The 17,607-nt window shown below is 49.5% G+C and overlaps 1 protein-coding gene across 1 annotated transcript in view; it reads right to left on the reverse strand.

The window, feature by feature from the left end:
* Window positions 1-8,884: 8,884 nt before the first annotated feature.
* The window catches only part of LOC144737219 (alpha-2-macroglobulin-like), a 67,041-nt gene continuing 58,318 nt past the window's right edge, over window positions 8,885-17,607 (reverse strand). Inside the window, exons 32-36 of the mRNA XM_078619940.1 lie at window positions 15,586-15,676; window positions 13,749-13,820; window positions 12,709-12,811; window positions 10,025-10,107; window positions 8,885-9,035 (exon numbers count right to left, since the gene is read on the reverse strand). Of these exons, the coding sequence (XP_078476066.1) occupies window positions 10,058-10,107; window positions 12,709-12,811; window positions 13,749-13,820; window positions 15,586-15,676 (316 nt within the window). The 3' untranslated portion in view covers window positions 8,885-9,035; window positions 10,025-10,057. The remainder of the gene's footprint in view (window positions 9,036-10,024; window positions 10,108-12,708; window positions 12,812-13,748; window positions 13,821-15,585; window positions 15,677-17,607) is intronic.

A 17,607-nucleotide genomic window follows, 5' to 3' on the forward strand; every position in this document is an offset into this window, starting at 1 on the left:
CGAGCGACCGTCATCAGTTTCCCCGCTGTGATTGTCTCACCTGATGACGGTTGCTCGTGTTGCGATCGAAACGTCGCGATCTATTTTTTTTTCGACCTACGTGTGACTTCACCCAAAGAACCAAAGGGCATTGATTCGTCATGAATCGGCGTTTTGCGACCCCCACTGCCACTGTGTAGCATCATATTACTACGCGGCCAGGGACTCTACGAGATGATAGGACAATAGTCCTGAGTCCACCATTGGCGATAAGTAACGACAAAGCGGTTATAATAAGCGACTCGCAGAATTGTGTGGCAGTTGCGTCTACAGTCCACACAACAGAGGTCGCAACCGGGTACCCGATACCCGGCTACCCGTACGCGACCCTGGTGCGGCCGGGCACGGGTACGGGTAGGCCGTGAGTCACTGGTGAGTCACCGTTTGTCACTCATTTCCCAACGTCTCGTCTCTTCTCACAATTCAAGTTCCTAGAATCAACCCACCCGTGCCTGCAACATGGCTTCATCCCAGAGGTCGCAATCGGGTACCCGATACCAGTACCCTACCCGTACCCGGCCGGGTAGGGTACGGGTACGGCCGGGTACAGGTACCCGTTTGCGACCCTGGTGCGGCCGGGTACGGGCAAGGAATCAAAACCCGTTTGTGACCTCTGCCACACGACTTCCCTGAAGGCATCGACACCTTCAGCGAGCGCGATGCCGATGATCACACGACGCGGTTCGAATATAAAGCAAGGGACAAACCCCTACCTGAACATCCTGGCTCCGCCATCGGGTGCGTTAACCACTGCGCCACCACTCCTCCCCGTCAAAACCACCTCAACGGTACTCGTATTTATCTTACTAGACTCTGTGTATATTTAAAATACGAATTTTTAAACGCGTTTAAATGATTCTTTTTTTTAAAGTAAACTTTTTTTCTTCTTCCCTCCGCTAAGGTTTTGAGCCGCGATGTACTGCATAGCCGTCGGAAGAGCGTTGTCGCGAGGCGTGTTTTTTTTGTTTGCGAAGCGAATGAGTGCATCTTCTTGGTTCTTTGGGTAAAGTCGCGTAGAAGGGAAATAATAAAATAATAAACATAAAACATAATAAGATAATTCTCACGACGTTTCGGCCACAACGCAAGTAGCCGTCCTCAGGTGAAGAACAGGTCTGTCGGGAAGACAGCGTCTGAATGAACAGGTCTGTCGGAAAGACAGCGTCTGAATGAACAGGTCTGTCGGAAAGACAGCGTCTGAATGAACAGGTCTGTCGGAAAGACAGCGTCTGAATGAACAGGTCTGTCGGAAAGACAGCGTCTGAATGAACAGGTCTGTCAGAAAGACAGCGTCTGAATGAACAGGTCTGTCGGAAAGACAGCGTCTGAATGAACAGGTCTGTCGGAAAGACAGCGTCTGAATGAACATGTCTGTCGGAAAGACAGCGTCTGAATGAGTCTCTTGAGTGAGTCTTTCCGACAGCCACGTTCTTCACCTGAGGACGGCTGCTTGCGTTGTGGCCGAAACGTCGTGAGAATTATTAAATAATTTATTATTAATTTATTATTTCCCTTCTACGTGACTTTACCGAAATAACCAAGAAGATGAATCCCTGCAGTCACGAAAGCTTTAAATCGAAAGCGAATGAGTGCAATTGTTACGTGAGCGTAGTTCAATGTCGAACGCCGGGTGGGGTGGGTCGGGGGGGGGGGGTGCTTTCGCGACCCGCTACAGTCCGTGGCGCACTGTACATTTTTAAATCCTTTATTTTAAGTTCACTTGCTTGCTTGCTTGCGCGCTTACGACCGTGCAAATCTTTCGGTCGTTTTTTAACCCACTTCCCGTGATCCAATCGAGCTGACATTTTGCACACAGACTCGTTGTGCGTGACAATTAATGTTCGTGAAAGTTTTTTTTTCCAAAATTTTACACTGTTTAGGGCAAAAATATTATATTTAATTACCAATTGCTTAATGGTGCAATGCAATCATCTGACCCATAGGTGGCAGCCATCTCAAGCCAGAGGACGAGAGGACTCTAGCCGCCACGCATATGAAGGATTTATAGTGAAAACTTTGTTTTTACGGGTTGCACTTGTTTTAGTTTGTTTTAGATCGCGTAAACATGTAAATGCGCGTTGATCGCCGTGTGAATTTCCCGACCCTGTAGTGGACTACCCACGGTCATTCATGTGCATCCGTTAGCGGCCCCCCTCCACCCCCACAACGTTCAAGAAGTGCGCACGAGTGTGTTGGAGAGCCAAGCCACATTTACAGATTGCGATTTGTCAATGTTGTGGCTTGTGTGTGGTGGGTGTGTGGTCTGTGGTGTTGTGTAGTGTGTTTGTGGGCTGTGCGTGTGTGGTCTGTGTGTGTGTGGTGTGTGTGTGTGGTGTATGTGGGGTGTGTGGTGTGTGTGCGGTGTGTGGTGGGTGTGTGGGCTGTGTGTGTGGTGTGTGTGTGGTGTATGTGGGGTGTGTGGTGTGTGTGCGGTGTGTGTGTGGTGTGTGTGTGGTGTGTGTGTGTGGTCTGTGTGTGGGTTGTGGTATGTGTAGTGGGATGTGCGGTATGTGTGTGGTGTGTGTGAGGTGTGTGTGGTGTGTGTGTGGTGTGGTGTGTGTGTGTGTGGGGTGTGTGTGTGGAGTGTGTGTGGTGTGTGTGGGGTGTGTGTGTGTAGAGTGTGTGTGGGGTGTGTGTGTGTGTGGTCTGTGTGGGTTGTGGTGTGTGCGGTAGGAGGGAGCGGTGGTGCAGCGGTTAGCGCTACGCTGCGCTACGAACCCTGGCTATGACCCGAGTTCGATTCCCGCTCACCACCACCAACACCACCGGTGACGATTATTTGAACCGGTACTGGGCCTCCCCTAGGTCGACTCAGCCTCAAACGAGTACCCGGCTCGTGCAGTAAACATTGCTAACAGCTGGGGGAGAGACAAAGGCGGCCGGGCGTGGTGCTGGTAGCCACCCACCCCCTCGTGTGCCACAGCGCCGGTAGCCTTCATAGGTGCTGCTCGCTAACAGCACTTGCCCCGACAGTCTGTTGAGGCTACGCAGGGAATCTTTGTCTTTGTTTGGCGCGCGTGTGTCTGTGATTTTTTTGGGGGGTGTAACTTCGACACCAAAATCTTCCGAGATGTCCGGGGAGTCATCTTCTTGGTTCTTTCGGTAAAGTTGTCACGTAGAAGGGAAGTAATAAAATAAAACATTATTACTTCCCTTCTACGTGACTTTACCGAAATAACAAAGAAGATGAATCCCTGCTGCAGTCACGAAAGAAGCTTTACATCGAAATGTCCGGGGAGGTTTGGGTGATGGACGCACGGACGGATTGCAAGGAAGAGTAGACCAAAGTATAGACTGACGTTGAGACCAATTGCTCTGGCGGTGGTGACTGCGGCTACCACTGCTGCTGTTGCTGCTGCTGCTGTTGCTACTGTTGCTGCTGCTGCTGCTACTACTGCTGCTGCTGCTGCTGTTACTGTTGCTGCTGCTGCTACTACTGCTGCCGTTGCTGCTGTTACTGTTGCTGCTGCTGCTGCTACTACTGCTGCTGCTGCTGCTGTTACTGTTGCTGCTGCTGCTACTACTGCTGCTACTGCTGCTGTTACTGTTGCTGCTGCTGTTGCTACTGCTGCTGCTGCTGCTGCTACTGCTGCTGCTGTTGCTGCTGCTACTACTGCTGCTGCTGCTACTACTACTACTGTTGCTGTTGCTGCTACTACTGCTGCTGTTGCTACTGCTACTACTGCTGCTCTTACTGCTGCTGCTGCTGCTGCTACTACTGCTGCTGCTGCTGCTGCTCTTACTGCTGCTGCTGCTGCTGCTGCTGCTACTGCTGCTGCTGTTGCTGCTGCTACTACTGCTGCTGCTGCTACTACTACTGCTGCTGCTGTTGCTGCTACTACTGCTGCTGTTGCTACTGCTACTACTGCTGCTACTACTGCTGCTGCTGCTGTTGCTGCTGCTACTACTGCTGCTGTTACTGCTGCTGTTACTGCTGCTGCTACTACTGCTGCTGTTGCTGCTGCTGCTACTACTGCTGCTGTTGCTACTGCTACTACTGCTGCTGTTGCTGCTACTACTACTGCTGCTGCTGTTGCTGCTACTACTGCTGCTGTTGCTACTGCTACTACTGCTGCTACTACTGCTGCTGCTACTACTGCTGCTGTTACTGCTGCTGCTACTACTGCTGCTGTTGCTGCTGCTGCTACTACTGCTGCTGTTGCTACTGCTACTACTACTGCTGCTGCTGCTACTACTACTGCTGCTGCTGTTGCTGCTACTACTGCTGCTGTTGCTACTGCTACTACTGCTGCTCTTACTGCTGCTGCTGCTGCTGCTACTACTGCTGCTGCTGCTGCTGCTCTTACTGCTGCTGCTGCTGCTGCTGCTGCTGCTGCTACTGCTGCTGCTGTTGCTGCTGCTACTACTGCTGCTGCTGCTACTACTACTGCTGCTGCTGTTGCTGCTACTACTGCTGCTGTTGCTACTGCTACTACTGCTGCTACTACTGCTGCTGCTGCTGTTGCTGCTGCTACTACTGCTGCTGTTACTGCTGCTGTTACTGCTGCTGCTACTACTGCTGCTGTTGCTGCTGCTGCTACTACTGCTGCTGTTGCTACTGCTACTACTGCTGCTGTTGCTGCTACTACTACTGCTGCTGCTGTTGTTGCTACTACTGCTGCTGTTGCTACTGCTACTACTGCTGCTACTACTGCTGCTGCTACTACTGCTGCTGTTACTGCTGCTGCTACTACTGCTGCTGTTGCTGCTGCTGCTACTACTGCTGCTGTTGCTACTGCTACTACTACTGCTGCTGCTGCTACTACTACTGCTGCTGCTGTTGCTGCTACTACTGCTGCTGTTGCTACTGCTACTACTGCTGCTACTACTGCTGCTGCTGCTGTTGCTGCTGCTACTACTGCTGCTGTTGCTGCTGCTACTACTGCTGCTGCTGCTGCTACTACTGCTGCTGTTACTGCTGCTGTTACTGCTGCTGCTACTACTGCTGCTGTTACTGCTGCTGCTACTGCTGTTACTACTACTGCTGCTGCTGCTGCTACTACTGCTGCTGTTACTGCTGCTGTTACTGCTGCTGCTGCTACTGCTCTTACTACTGCTGCTGCTACTTCGGCTGCTGTTACTGCTGCTACTACTGCTGCTGCTGCTACTACTGCTACTACTGCTGCTGCTCTTACTACTGCTGCTGCTGCTGCTACTACTGCTACTACTACTGCTGCTCTTACTACTGCTGCTGCTACTTCGGCTGATGTTACTGCTGTTGCTGCTGCTACTACTGCTACTACTGCTTCGACTACTACTGCTGCTACTGCTGCTACAACACAAAAATAGAACCAAGTTCCAACACATTCCGTGTCAATAGCAGCAGCACTCCGCGTGTGGCCTTGACAGGGCACATGTTAGAATTGGTGACCAGTTCACAGGATGAATGAAGAGTCCCACAGATGTCGCGGCTCGCCCCGAGCGAGCTGCGACGATGCTTCTGACGTGCGCATTGCGCTTGTGCCGTTCGCTAGCTTGCCACCTTCTTGGTTCTTTCGGTAAAGTCACGTAGAATGGAAATAATAAAATAATAAAACATAATAAAATACAATTCTCACAACGTTTCGGCCACAACGCAAGCATCATATCTTGATATGCAAATTCCTTTGTCAAGGCGCCCTTCCCCCCTCCAACCCAGCAGCTTAAATATACGCTGCCAAGCCTGGTGGTGCCCATTCAGACGCTGTCTTTCCGACAGACTCCTGTTCTTCACCTGAGGACGGCTGCTTGCGTTGTGGCCGAAACGTCGTGAGAATTATTTTTATTATTTTATAATGTCCCTTCAACGTGACTTTACCGAAAGAACCAAGAAGATGAATCCCTGCAGTCACGAAAGCTTTAAATCGAAATTTAAAGAATATTTTATTATGTTTTATTTTTATTATTTTATTATTTCCCTTCAACGTGACTTTACCGAAAGAACCAAGAAGATGAATCCCTGCAGTCACGAAAGAAGCTTTAATTCGATAGCTTGCCATCCTTCTCTGGTCTCCCACCGGTGGTGAGACGGGGCTGTCCAGGAGAAGGCTGTAGCTCTGGTGTATGCCAATCGGTCTCGAATTACAACGCATGCATCAACACTATGGGAACCTCATTTGCCAGTAAAAATATGATAATTGGTTTTTTCCACTTTTAGCTGGCAACAAAACTGGCAAATGAGGTTCCCGTAGTGTAGATGCTTGCCCCGAGCTCTCATACTCTGATGGTGCGTTGTCTTTGAGTTGTGCGCCTTTTTGGCGTCATCTGGTCCAACACCATGTGAGACTAGGCTCTAAGGAAAGCTGTCTCGGGTGTGGATCAATCAACTTCAAGGACAGTGCACATTATCAGAGTTATGTTCTTTTGTTTGTATTATGACTGCAGGTATTGCGGTCTATGCAAACATGACTCCTTGTAAAAAGGTGTCAGTTTTGTTGCCAGATAGAAGGGTAAAAAAACAATTATCAATGCATGCGTCGTTCATGATTACGATCGTAACGTGCTTTGTGTGTGCATTGCCCTTGTACCGTTCACCCTTTGGGGTTGTCGATCTCTGGCCTAACACCGGTGGTGAGACACGACCGTAGAGTCGCCTGGAGCCCTGGTGTAGGCCAATCCGTTTCAGGGGCAATGCAAATACGTCGCGGTGGCTGGGAGATGTTGACTACCTCGCCTGGTACGCAGGAAGTCGTGGGTTCAGTCCCGACCCTGACGACGCCTGCCGCTGCTGTATATTCGGAGTCTGCGTCTCTCTCGTCATCATCAGCATCACGGTGGCTATGAGATGTTGACTACCTCGCCTGGTACGTAGGAGGTCGTGGATGCGATCCCGACCCTGTTGCTGCTGCTGTATTTGGAGTCTGCGTCTCTCTCTCTCTCCCCGTGGTCGCGTGGATGTTTCTCCGGGTCCTCCGGGTTTTCCCCTTCTCCACGTTTAGAGTCGACGTCGCTACGCTTTGAGAGCATTCGGCTGCCGCTGTAAAATGTCCACGTGGTGGCGATGATGATGATGATAACGATAAGCCGCCGCTTGCTTGAGCAGCTGTCATTCGTGATGTCCAGGTGGTCGCGTCTAACAAAAGAGCTACTACACGGCTCTGTGGGACCTTACACCTGCTAAAATAAATTAAAGAATAGTTTACAATCGTGGTATATCGTCAACGCGTCTTTGTACCGAGAGCATTGTGTGGTTAATGTTGTGTGGATCGACGTCCACCCCCTCCACTCCCCCCTCCCTCGGCTACTTCTCGCCGGGCCCCCGCCGATCGGGTGATCGGCAGAGGTCGCAACCGGGTACCCGATACCCGTACCCTACCCGATACCCGGCTACCCGTACCCAGCCGGGTACCTGTTTGCGACCCTGGTGCAGCCGGGTACGGGTAGGCCGTGAGTCACTGGTGAGTCACCGTTTGTCACTCATTTCCCAACGTCTTGTCTCTTCTCACAATTCAAGTTCCTAGAATCAACCCACCCGCGCCTGCAACACGGCTTCATCCCAGAGGTCGCAATCAGGTACCCGATACTCGTACCCTACCCGTACCCGGCCGAGACAATTTCAACCGAGAAGATGGATTCTGGCTTAGCAATCATTGGAAGGATGTCATTAACCATTTCGCGTCTTAATTGATTGTGTTCACGCTGAAGGTGACTTTCAAACCACATTCCATTATCTTCATCTCCTCCCTCCTTTACACCATGGGAACCTAATTTGCCAGTAAAAATCTGATAATTGTTTTTTTTTACCCTTCTATCTGGCAACAAAACTGACACCTTTTTACAAGGAGTCATGTTTGCATAGACCACAATACCTGTAGTCATAATACAAACAAAAGACACAACTCTGATAATGTGCACTGTCCTTGAAGTTGAATGGTCCACACCCGAGACAACTTTCCTCCTTTTTTAAATCCTTTATATTAAGTTCACTTGCTTGCGTGCTTACGACCGTGCAAATCTTTAAGTCGTTTTTCAACCCACTTCCCGTGATCCAATCGAGCTGACATTTTGCACACAGACTCGTTGTGCGTGACAATGTATTTTCCTGAAAAAATTTTTCCAAAATTTTACACTGTTTAGGGGAAAAATGTAAATATTGAATTACCAATTGCTTAATGCTGGCAGACAATCATCTGACCCATAGGTGGCAGCCATCTCAAGCCAGAGGACGAGAGGACTCTAGCCGCCACGCATATAAAGGATTTAGAGTGAAAAACTTTGTTTTTACGGGTTATACTGGTTTCCGAACAAAGGTGGCCTCGTCCATCTGACCAACTGCCAAATCGCTGTCCGTGGTGTTGACGTTAAGAAAAAAACGCCACTTTTTCTAATTTTTCTTGCTGTGGATTTCACACCTGATGACGATTGCTTGTGTTGCAGTCGAAACGTGAGAATTTTATTGTTTAATATTTGTAATATTTTATTTTTTCCCTTCTACGTGACTTTACCGAAAGAACCAAGATTATTACGGCCACTTCGTAACATATGCTACAGGCCCTGCACTAGCTACAACCGGCACTGTCTATGGGTCTCTGAGTATGAGTCTCGATGGGTGTCTGTGGGTCTATGGGTCTCTATGAATATGAGTCTCGATGGGTGTCTGTGGGTCTCTGAGTATGAGTCTCTATGACTGTCTGTGGGTCTATGGGGTCTCTGGGTATGAGTCTCGATGGGTGTCTGTGGGTCTATGGGTCTCTACGAGTCTCTATAAACACGCGTCCAGAGTTATTTGCCCGCTACAAATTTCCGGACGACGATGACGATGAGACTGCCACTCCGTTCAGCGAGCTGTCATCGCGACAGCCAGCGGGTTTGAATGTACCTCGTTCAAGTAAACAACAACAACAACGACAACAACAACAACACGAGCCTCGAAAGGGGTTTTTTATTGGGTAGCTGCACGTCCTGCCACATCGATACACAAGCGACGTTTGATACGCAAGCGACGTTCAGAGGCAATGGTGGGAAGAAACCGCAGAGCGGTGGCAGCGATGAGAAGGCTGACCGCGTGCTGATGCTTCCTGTGGGAGCACACCGGAGGGCGAGCTGGGGCGAGATGGGACTCGCACACGACGCATACGAAGAGGACTGGCGTACAGCGCTCACTTACACCACTCATACATACAGCACTCAAACATACAGCACACACACACAGCACACATACAGCACATACAGCACTCACTTATACATGCAGCACACACACATACAGCACACACAGCACTCACTCGTACATGCAGCACGCACACATACAGCACACACAGAACTCACTCATACATGCAGCACACACACATACAGCACACACCACTCATACATGCAGCACACACACATACAGCACACACAGCACTCACTCGTACATGCAGCACACACACATACAGCACACACAGCACTCACTCATACATGCAGCACACACACATACAGCACACACAGCACTCACTCGTACATGCAGCACGCACACATACAGCACACACAGCACTCACTCATACATGCAGCACACACACATACAGCACACACAGCACTCACTCATACATGCAGCACACACACATACAGCACACACAGCACTCACTCGTACATGCAGCACACACACATACAGCACACACAGCACTCACTCATACATGCAGCACACACACATACAGCACACACACACCACTCATACATGCAGCACACACACATACAGCACACACAGCACTCACTCGTACATGCAGCACACACACATACAGCACACACAGCACTCACTCATACATGCAGCACACACACATACAGCACACACACACCACTCATACATACAGCACACACACACCACTCATACATACAGCACACACATACAGTACACACACACCACTCACTCATACAGCACAACCCAATGTTGAAACCAACCCCACCCCCCAGGTTACCACCAACCCCACCCCCAGGTTACCACCAACCCCACCCCCCAGGTTACCACCAACCCCACCCCCAGGTTACCACCAACCCCACCCCCCAGGTTACCACCAACCCTTACCCCCCAGGTTACCTGTGCTCTGGTTGCCTAGCGACCGCTGCTGTCTCACTGGCTGTGAGTGCACGGAGCGCTGTACATGGACGTGGCTGCATCCTCTGTGGAAGTGGAGAGACAAGACCAGGTAGAGAGACAAGACAAGTTAGAGAGACAAGACCAGGTAGAGAGAGACAGAGAGACAAGATCAGAGACAAGACAATGTAGAGAGACAAGACCAGGTAGAGAGACAAGACCAGGTAGAGAGACAGAGACAAGATCAGAGACAAGACCAGGTAGATAGACAGAGAGACAAGATCAGAGACAAGACCAGGTAGAGAGACAGAGAGACAAGATCAGAGACAAGACCAGGTAGAGAGACAAGACCAGGTAGAGACAGCGAGACACAAACAAAGGTCACCCAGGTATTTAAGGGCTTGCCTCTTGGATTTTCCCCTCACTTAATACAGTAAATTCAGTTGCGACGGTCCCACCTGATGACGGACACTTGTGTTGCCTCCGAAACGTCGTGATTTATTATTTTATTTCTATTATTTTTATTTTTAATGTTTATTATTTATTTTTACCTACGTGACTTTACCGAAAAAAACCTCAGAGTATGAATCCTTGCAGTCACGAAAGCTTCAAATCTAGAGTCACCCAGGTAGCCTGCATAGCGTTGCAGTGTGCCCTACTCACCTGTGGCATAGTAATCGTAGTCTCTGACACAGTTGACCTTACTAACCTGTGGCATAGTAATCGTAGACTCTGACACAGTTGACCCTACTCACCTGTGGCATAGTAATCGTAGACTCTGACACAGTTGACCCTACTCACCTGTGGCAAAGTAATCGTAGACTCTGACACAGTTGACCCTACTAACCTGTGGCATAGTAATCGTAGACTCTGACACAGTTGACCCTACTCACCTGTGGCATAGTAATCGTACACTCTGACACAGTTGACCCTACTCACCTGTGGCAAAGTAATCGTAGACTCTGACACAGTTGACCCTACTCACCTGTGGCATAGTAATCGTACACTCTGACACAGTTGACCCTACTCACCTGTGGCATAGTAATCGTAGACTCTGACACAGTTGACCCTACTCACCTGTGGCATAGTAATCGTAGACTCTGACACAGTTGACCCTACTCACCTGTGGCATAGTAATCGTAGACTCTGACACAGTTGACCCTACTCACCTGTGGCATAGTAATCGTAGACTCTGACACAGTTGACCCTACTCACCTGTGGCATAGTAATCGTAGACTCTGACACAGTTGACCCTACTCACCTGTGGCATAGTAATCGTAGACTCTGACACAGTTGACCCTACTAACCTGTGGCATAGTAATCGTAGACTCTGACACAGTTGACCCTACTCACCTGTGGCATAGTAATCGTACACTCTGACACAGTTGACCCTACTAACCTGTGGCATAGTAATCGTACACTCTGACACAGTTGACCCTACTAACCTGTGGCAAAGTAATCGTAGACTCTGACACAGTTGACCCTACTAACCTGTGGCATAGTAATCGTAGTCTCTGACACAGTTGACCCTACTCACCTGGGGCATAGTAATCGTAGACTCTGACACAGTTGACCCTACTAACCTGTGGCATAGTAATCGTAGACTCTGACACAGTTGACCCTACTAACCTGTGGCAAAGTAATCGTAGACTCTGACACAGTTGACCCTACTAACCTGTGGCAAAGTAATCGTAGACTCTGACACAGTTGACCCTACTAACCTGTGGCATAGTAATCGTAGTCTCTGACACAGTTGACCCTACTAACCTGTGGCATAGTAATAGTAGTCTCTGACACAGTTGACCCTACTCACCTGTGGCATAGTAATCGTAGACTCTGACACAGTTGACCCTACTAACCTGTGGCATAGTAATCGTACACTCTGACACAGTTGACCCTACTAACCTGTGGCATAGTAATCGTAGACTCTGACACAGTTGACCCTACTAACCTGTGGCATAGTAATCGTACACTCTGACACAGTTGACCCTACTAACCTGTGGCATAGTAATCGTACACTCTGACACAGTTGACCCTACTAACCTGTGGCAAAGTAATCGTAGACTCTGACACAGTTGACCCTACTAACCTGTGGCAAAGTAATCGTAGACTCTGACAGAGTTGACCCTACTAACCTGTGGCATAGTAATCGTAGACTCTGACACAGTTGACCCTACTCACCTGTGGCATAGTAATCGTACACTCTGACACAGTTGACCCTACTAACCTGTGGCATAGTAATCGTAGACTCTGACACAGTTGACCCTACTAACCTGTGGCAAAGTAATCGTTGACTCTGACACAGTTGACCCTACTAACCTGTGGCAAAGTAATCGTACACTCTGACACAGTTGACCCTACTAACCTGTGGCAAAGTAATCGTTGACTCTGACACAGTTGACCCTACTAACCTGTGGCATAGTAATCGTAGACTCTGACAGAGTTGACCCTACTAACCTGTGGCAAAGTAATCGTACACTCTGACACAGTTGACCCTACTAACCTGTGGCAAAGTAATCGTTGACTCTGACACAGTTGACCCTACTAACCTGTGGCATAGTAATCGTACACTCTGACACAGTTGACCCTACTAACCTGTGGCATAGTAATCGTAGACTCTGACACAGTTGACCCTACTCACCTGTGGCATAGTAATCGTACACTCTGACACAGTTGACCCTACTAACCTGTGGCATAGTAATCGTAGACTCTGACGGTGGCAGGTTGCAGGTTGTCCACAGCAATGTCTTGAGTGACGGACAGCCTGACTGCAATTGGCTTCTTGTCGACCTAGGAGAGGGTGGATTAAAGATTTGCGAACGGCATCCGACAACAAGAGGTGGACAACCATCGCTCGCTCGACAAGAGGAAAATAAGAAAAGGGAAACTTAGTGTGGACGCAGGGGGAGAAACACGTGGTAGACCGATGTTGTTGTGTGGCAGCGTTGTTGTTGTGGCAACGTTGTTGTTGTGGCAACGTTGTTGTGTGGCAACGTTGTTGTGTGGCAACGTTGTTGTGTGGCAATATTGTTGTGGCAACGTTGTTGTGGCAATGTTGTTGTTGTGGCAATGTTGTTGTGGCAACGTTGTTGTAGTAATGTTGTGGTGTGGCAACGTTGTTGTGGCAATGTTGTTGTTGTGGCAATGTTGTTGTGGCAACGTTGTTGTAGTAATGTTGTGGTGTGGCAACGTTGTTGTGGCAGGGTTGTTGTGTGGTAACGTTGTTGTGAAGGTTTGGAACATGATCGATTCAGATGGCTCAGCACTACAGCGCCCCCTACTGGACATCACGGTGGCTAGGAGATGTTAACTACCTCGCCTGGTGTACAGGAGGTCGTGGGTTTAATCCCCACCCTGACGATGCCTGCTGTATATTTGGAGTTTGCGTGTCTCTCTCTCTCAGTATCATCATCATCACGGTGGCTAGGAGATGTTAACTACCTCGCCTTGTATACAAGAGGTCATGGGTGCGATTCCGACCTTAACGCCTGCTGCTGAGTCTGCTTGTCTGTCTCTGTCTCTCTCTCCCTCCCCGTGGTCGTGAGGAGGAGGGGGGGGGGGGAGGAGGGGGGGGGGGGGAAGAGAAGAGGGAGGGGGCAGAAGGAGGGGGAGGAGAGGTAGGAAGGGGGATGAGGGGGAGGAGGTGGGATGAGGTGGGGAGGGCTCCCAGACCACACCAAGACACCACCAGCACCACCACTCGAGCTGGAGTTCCCCAGCCGCTCACCTTGTCCAGGTAAATGACCACGCGGCTTGCATCCACCTCGACCTTCTTCACGAAGTCGTAGAAGGTCTGCAGCTGTGTTAGAGACAACACGCGGGGCAGGAGACATTGGAGCAGTGATGTGAGATTGGATCAGTGATGTGATGTAACATTGGAGTGGTGATGTCATGTGACATTGGAGTGGTGATGTCATGTGACATTGGAGTGGTGATGTCATGTGACATTGAGAGGGTGATGTCATGTGGCATTGGAGTGGTGATGTCATGTGACATTGGAGTGGTGATGTCATGTGACATTGGAGTGGTGATGTCATGTGACATTGGAGTGGTGATGTCATGTGACATTGGAGTGGTGATGTCATGTGACATTGGAGTGGTGATGTCATGTGACATTGGAGTGGTGATGTCATGTGACATTGGAGTGGTGATGTGATGGGATGTGACATTGGAGTGGTGGTGTCATGTGACATTGGAGTGGTGATGTGACATGACATTGGAGTGGTGATGTCATGTGACATTGGAGTGGTGATGTCATGTGACATTGGAGTGGTGATGTCATGTGACATTGGAGTGGTGATGTCATGTGACATTGGAGTGGTGGTGTCATGTGACATTGCAGTGGTGATGTGATGTCATGTGACATTGGAGCAGTGATGTGATGTGACATTGGAGTGGTGATGTCATGTGACATTGGAGTGGTGATGTCATGTGATATTGGAGTGGTGATGTCATGTGATATTGGAGTGGTGGTGTCATGTGACATTGGAGTGGTGATGTCATGTGACATTGGAGTGGTGATGTCATGTGACATTGGAGTGGCGATGTGATGTGATGTGACATTGAGAGGGTGATGTCATGTGGCATTGGAGTGGTGATGTCATGTGACATTGGAGTGGTGATGTCATGTGACATTGGAGTGGTGATGTCATGTGACATTGGAGTGGTGATGTCATGTGACATTGGAGTGGTGATGTCATGTGACATTGGAGTGGTGATGTGATGTGATGTGACATTGGAGTGGTGGTGTCATGTGACATTGGAGTGGTGATGTGACATGACATTGGAGTGGTGATGTCATGTGACATTGGAGTGGTGATGTCATGTGACATTGGAGTGGTGATGTCATGTGACATTGGAGTGGTGATGTCATGTGACATTGGAGTGGTGATGTCATGTGACATTGGAGTGGTGATGTCATGTGACATTGGAGTGGTGGTGTCATGTGACATTGTAGTGGTGAAGTGATGTCATGTGACATTGGAGCAGTGATGTGATGTGACATTGGAGTGGTGATGTCATGTGACATTGGAGTGGTGATGTCATGTGATATTGGAGTGGTGGTGTCATGTGACATTGGAGTGGTGATGTCATGTGACATTGGAGTGGTGATGTCATGTGACATTGGAGTGGTGATGTCATGTGACATTGAGAGGGTGATGTGATGTAAGATTGGAGCGGTGATGTGACATTGGAGTGGTCATGTGATGTGACATTGAGAGGGTGATGTCATGTGACATTGGAGTGGTGATGTGACATGACATTAGAGTGGTGATGTCATGTAACATCGGAGCGGTGATGTAACATTGGAGTGGTCATGTGATGTGACATTGAGAGGGTGATGTCATGTGACATTGGACCAATGATGTGATGTAACATTGGAGCAGTGACGTGATGTAAGATCGGAGCGGTGATGCGATGTGACATCAGATCCAGAAAATTGTTCCACCGCAAGTGGTGGTGGCTGACAGTTAGTGGACGAGCTTTCATCCAGAAGCAGATTGACCACGGCTGCTGATGGCCAATGATGACGACGACGACGATGACGATGGAGACACACCAACCTCTTTAAGAGAAGACTTCACCGCGCTGTACCCGGAGATCATCTTCACCTCCACGAGGGCCATGTTCGACTCGCCTCGCTCGCCGTGGTAGCTGGAGGAGGAGGGAGGGAGGGAGAATACAAATCATGAGGAGGAGAGAGGAGAATGAGGAGGAGAGAGAATGAGGAGGAGGAGGAGGAGAGAGAATGAGGAGGAGGAGAGAGAATGAGGAGGAGGGAGGGAGGGAGGGAGGGAGGGGGGGAGGATGAGCATCACCTGGCGACGCTCATTGCCGGCGATGTTTGGCTCCCGCGCTTTTTAGGCCTCCATCTCTCGGATCGACGTCCGCGGTGCATTAAGCAGCAGTGCCAGCAGACTCAGAGACTCAGTACTACCCATAGACTCATAGACTCAGTACTGCCCATAGACTCAGAGACTCAGCACTACCCATAGACTCATAGACTCAGCACTACCCATAGACTCATAGACTCAGCACTACCTATAGACTCAGAGACTCAGCACTGCCCATAGACTCATAGACTCAGCACTGCCTATAGACTCAGAGACTCAGCACTGTCTATAGACTCATAGACTCAGCACTACCCATAGACTCAGAGACTCAGCACTGCCCATAGACTCACAGACTCAGCACTGTCTAAAGACTCACAGACTCAGCACTACCCATAGACTCATAGACTCAGCACTACCCATAGACTCATAGACTCAGCACTGTCTATAGACTCATAGACTCAGCACTACCCATAGACTCATAGACTCAGCACTACCCATAGACTCACAGACTCAGCACTACCCATAGACTCATAGACTCAGCACTACCCATAGACTCAGAGACTCAGCACTACCTATAGACTCATAGACTCAGCACTGTCTATAGACTCATAGACTCAGCACTACCTATAGACTCATAGACTCAGCACTACCCATAGACTCATAGACTCAGCACTGTCTAAAGACTCACAGACTCAGCACTGTCTATAGACTCATAGACTCAGCACTACCTATAGACTCAGAGACTCAGCACTACCCATAGACTCATAGACTCAGCACTGCCTATAGACTCATAGACTCAGCACTGCCTATAGACTCATAGACTCAGCACTACCTATAGACTCATAGACTCAGCACTGTCTATAGACTCATAAACTCAGCACTGCCCATAGACTCAGAGACTCAGCACTGCCCATAGACTCATAGACTCAGCACTGCCCATAGACTCATAGACTCAGCACTGCCCATAGACTCATAGACTCAGCACTGCCCATAGACTCATAGACTCAGCACTGCCCATAGACTCAGAGACTCAGCACTGCCCATAGACTCAGAGACTCAGCACTGCCCATAGACTCAGAGACTCAGCACTGCCCATAGACTCAGAGACTCAGCACTGCCTATAGACTCAGCACTGCACCATAGATTCAGCACTGCCCATAGACTCAACACTGCCCATAGATTCATAGGTTCAGCACTGCCCATATACTCAACATGGCCCATAGACTCAGCACTGCCCATAGATTCAGCACTGCCTATAGATTCATAGGTTCAGCACTGCCCATAGACTCAGCACTGCCCATAGACTCAGCACTGCCCATAGACTCAACACTGCCCGTAGACTCAACTCTGCCCATAGACTCAGCACTGCCCGTAGACTCAACTCTGTCCATAGACTCAGCACTGCCCGTAGACTCAACTCTGTCCATAGACTCAGCACTGCCCGTAGACTCAACACTGCCCATAGACTCAGCACTGCCCGTAGACTCAACTCTGTCCATAGACTCAACACTGCACCATAGACTCAGCACTGCCCATAGACTCAGCACTGCCCATAGACTCAGCACTGCCCGTAGACTCAACACTGCCCGTAGACTCAACTCTGTCCATAGACTCAGCACTGCCCATAGACTCAGCACTGCCCATAGACTCAACACTGCCCATAGACTCAGCACTGCCCATAGACTCAACACTGCACCATAGACTCAACACTACCCGTAGACTCAACACTGCACCATAGACTCAACACTGCCC

Source organism: Lampetra planeri, chromosome 66 (genome assembly GCF_965212315.1).
Source record: "Lampetra planeri chromosome 66, kcLamPlan1.2.h2, whole genome shotgun sequence".
Lineage (NCBI taxonomy): Eukaryota > Metazoa > Chordata > Hyperoartia > Petromyzontiformes > Petromyzontidae > Lampetra > Lampetra planeri.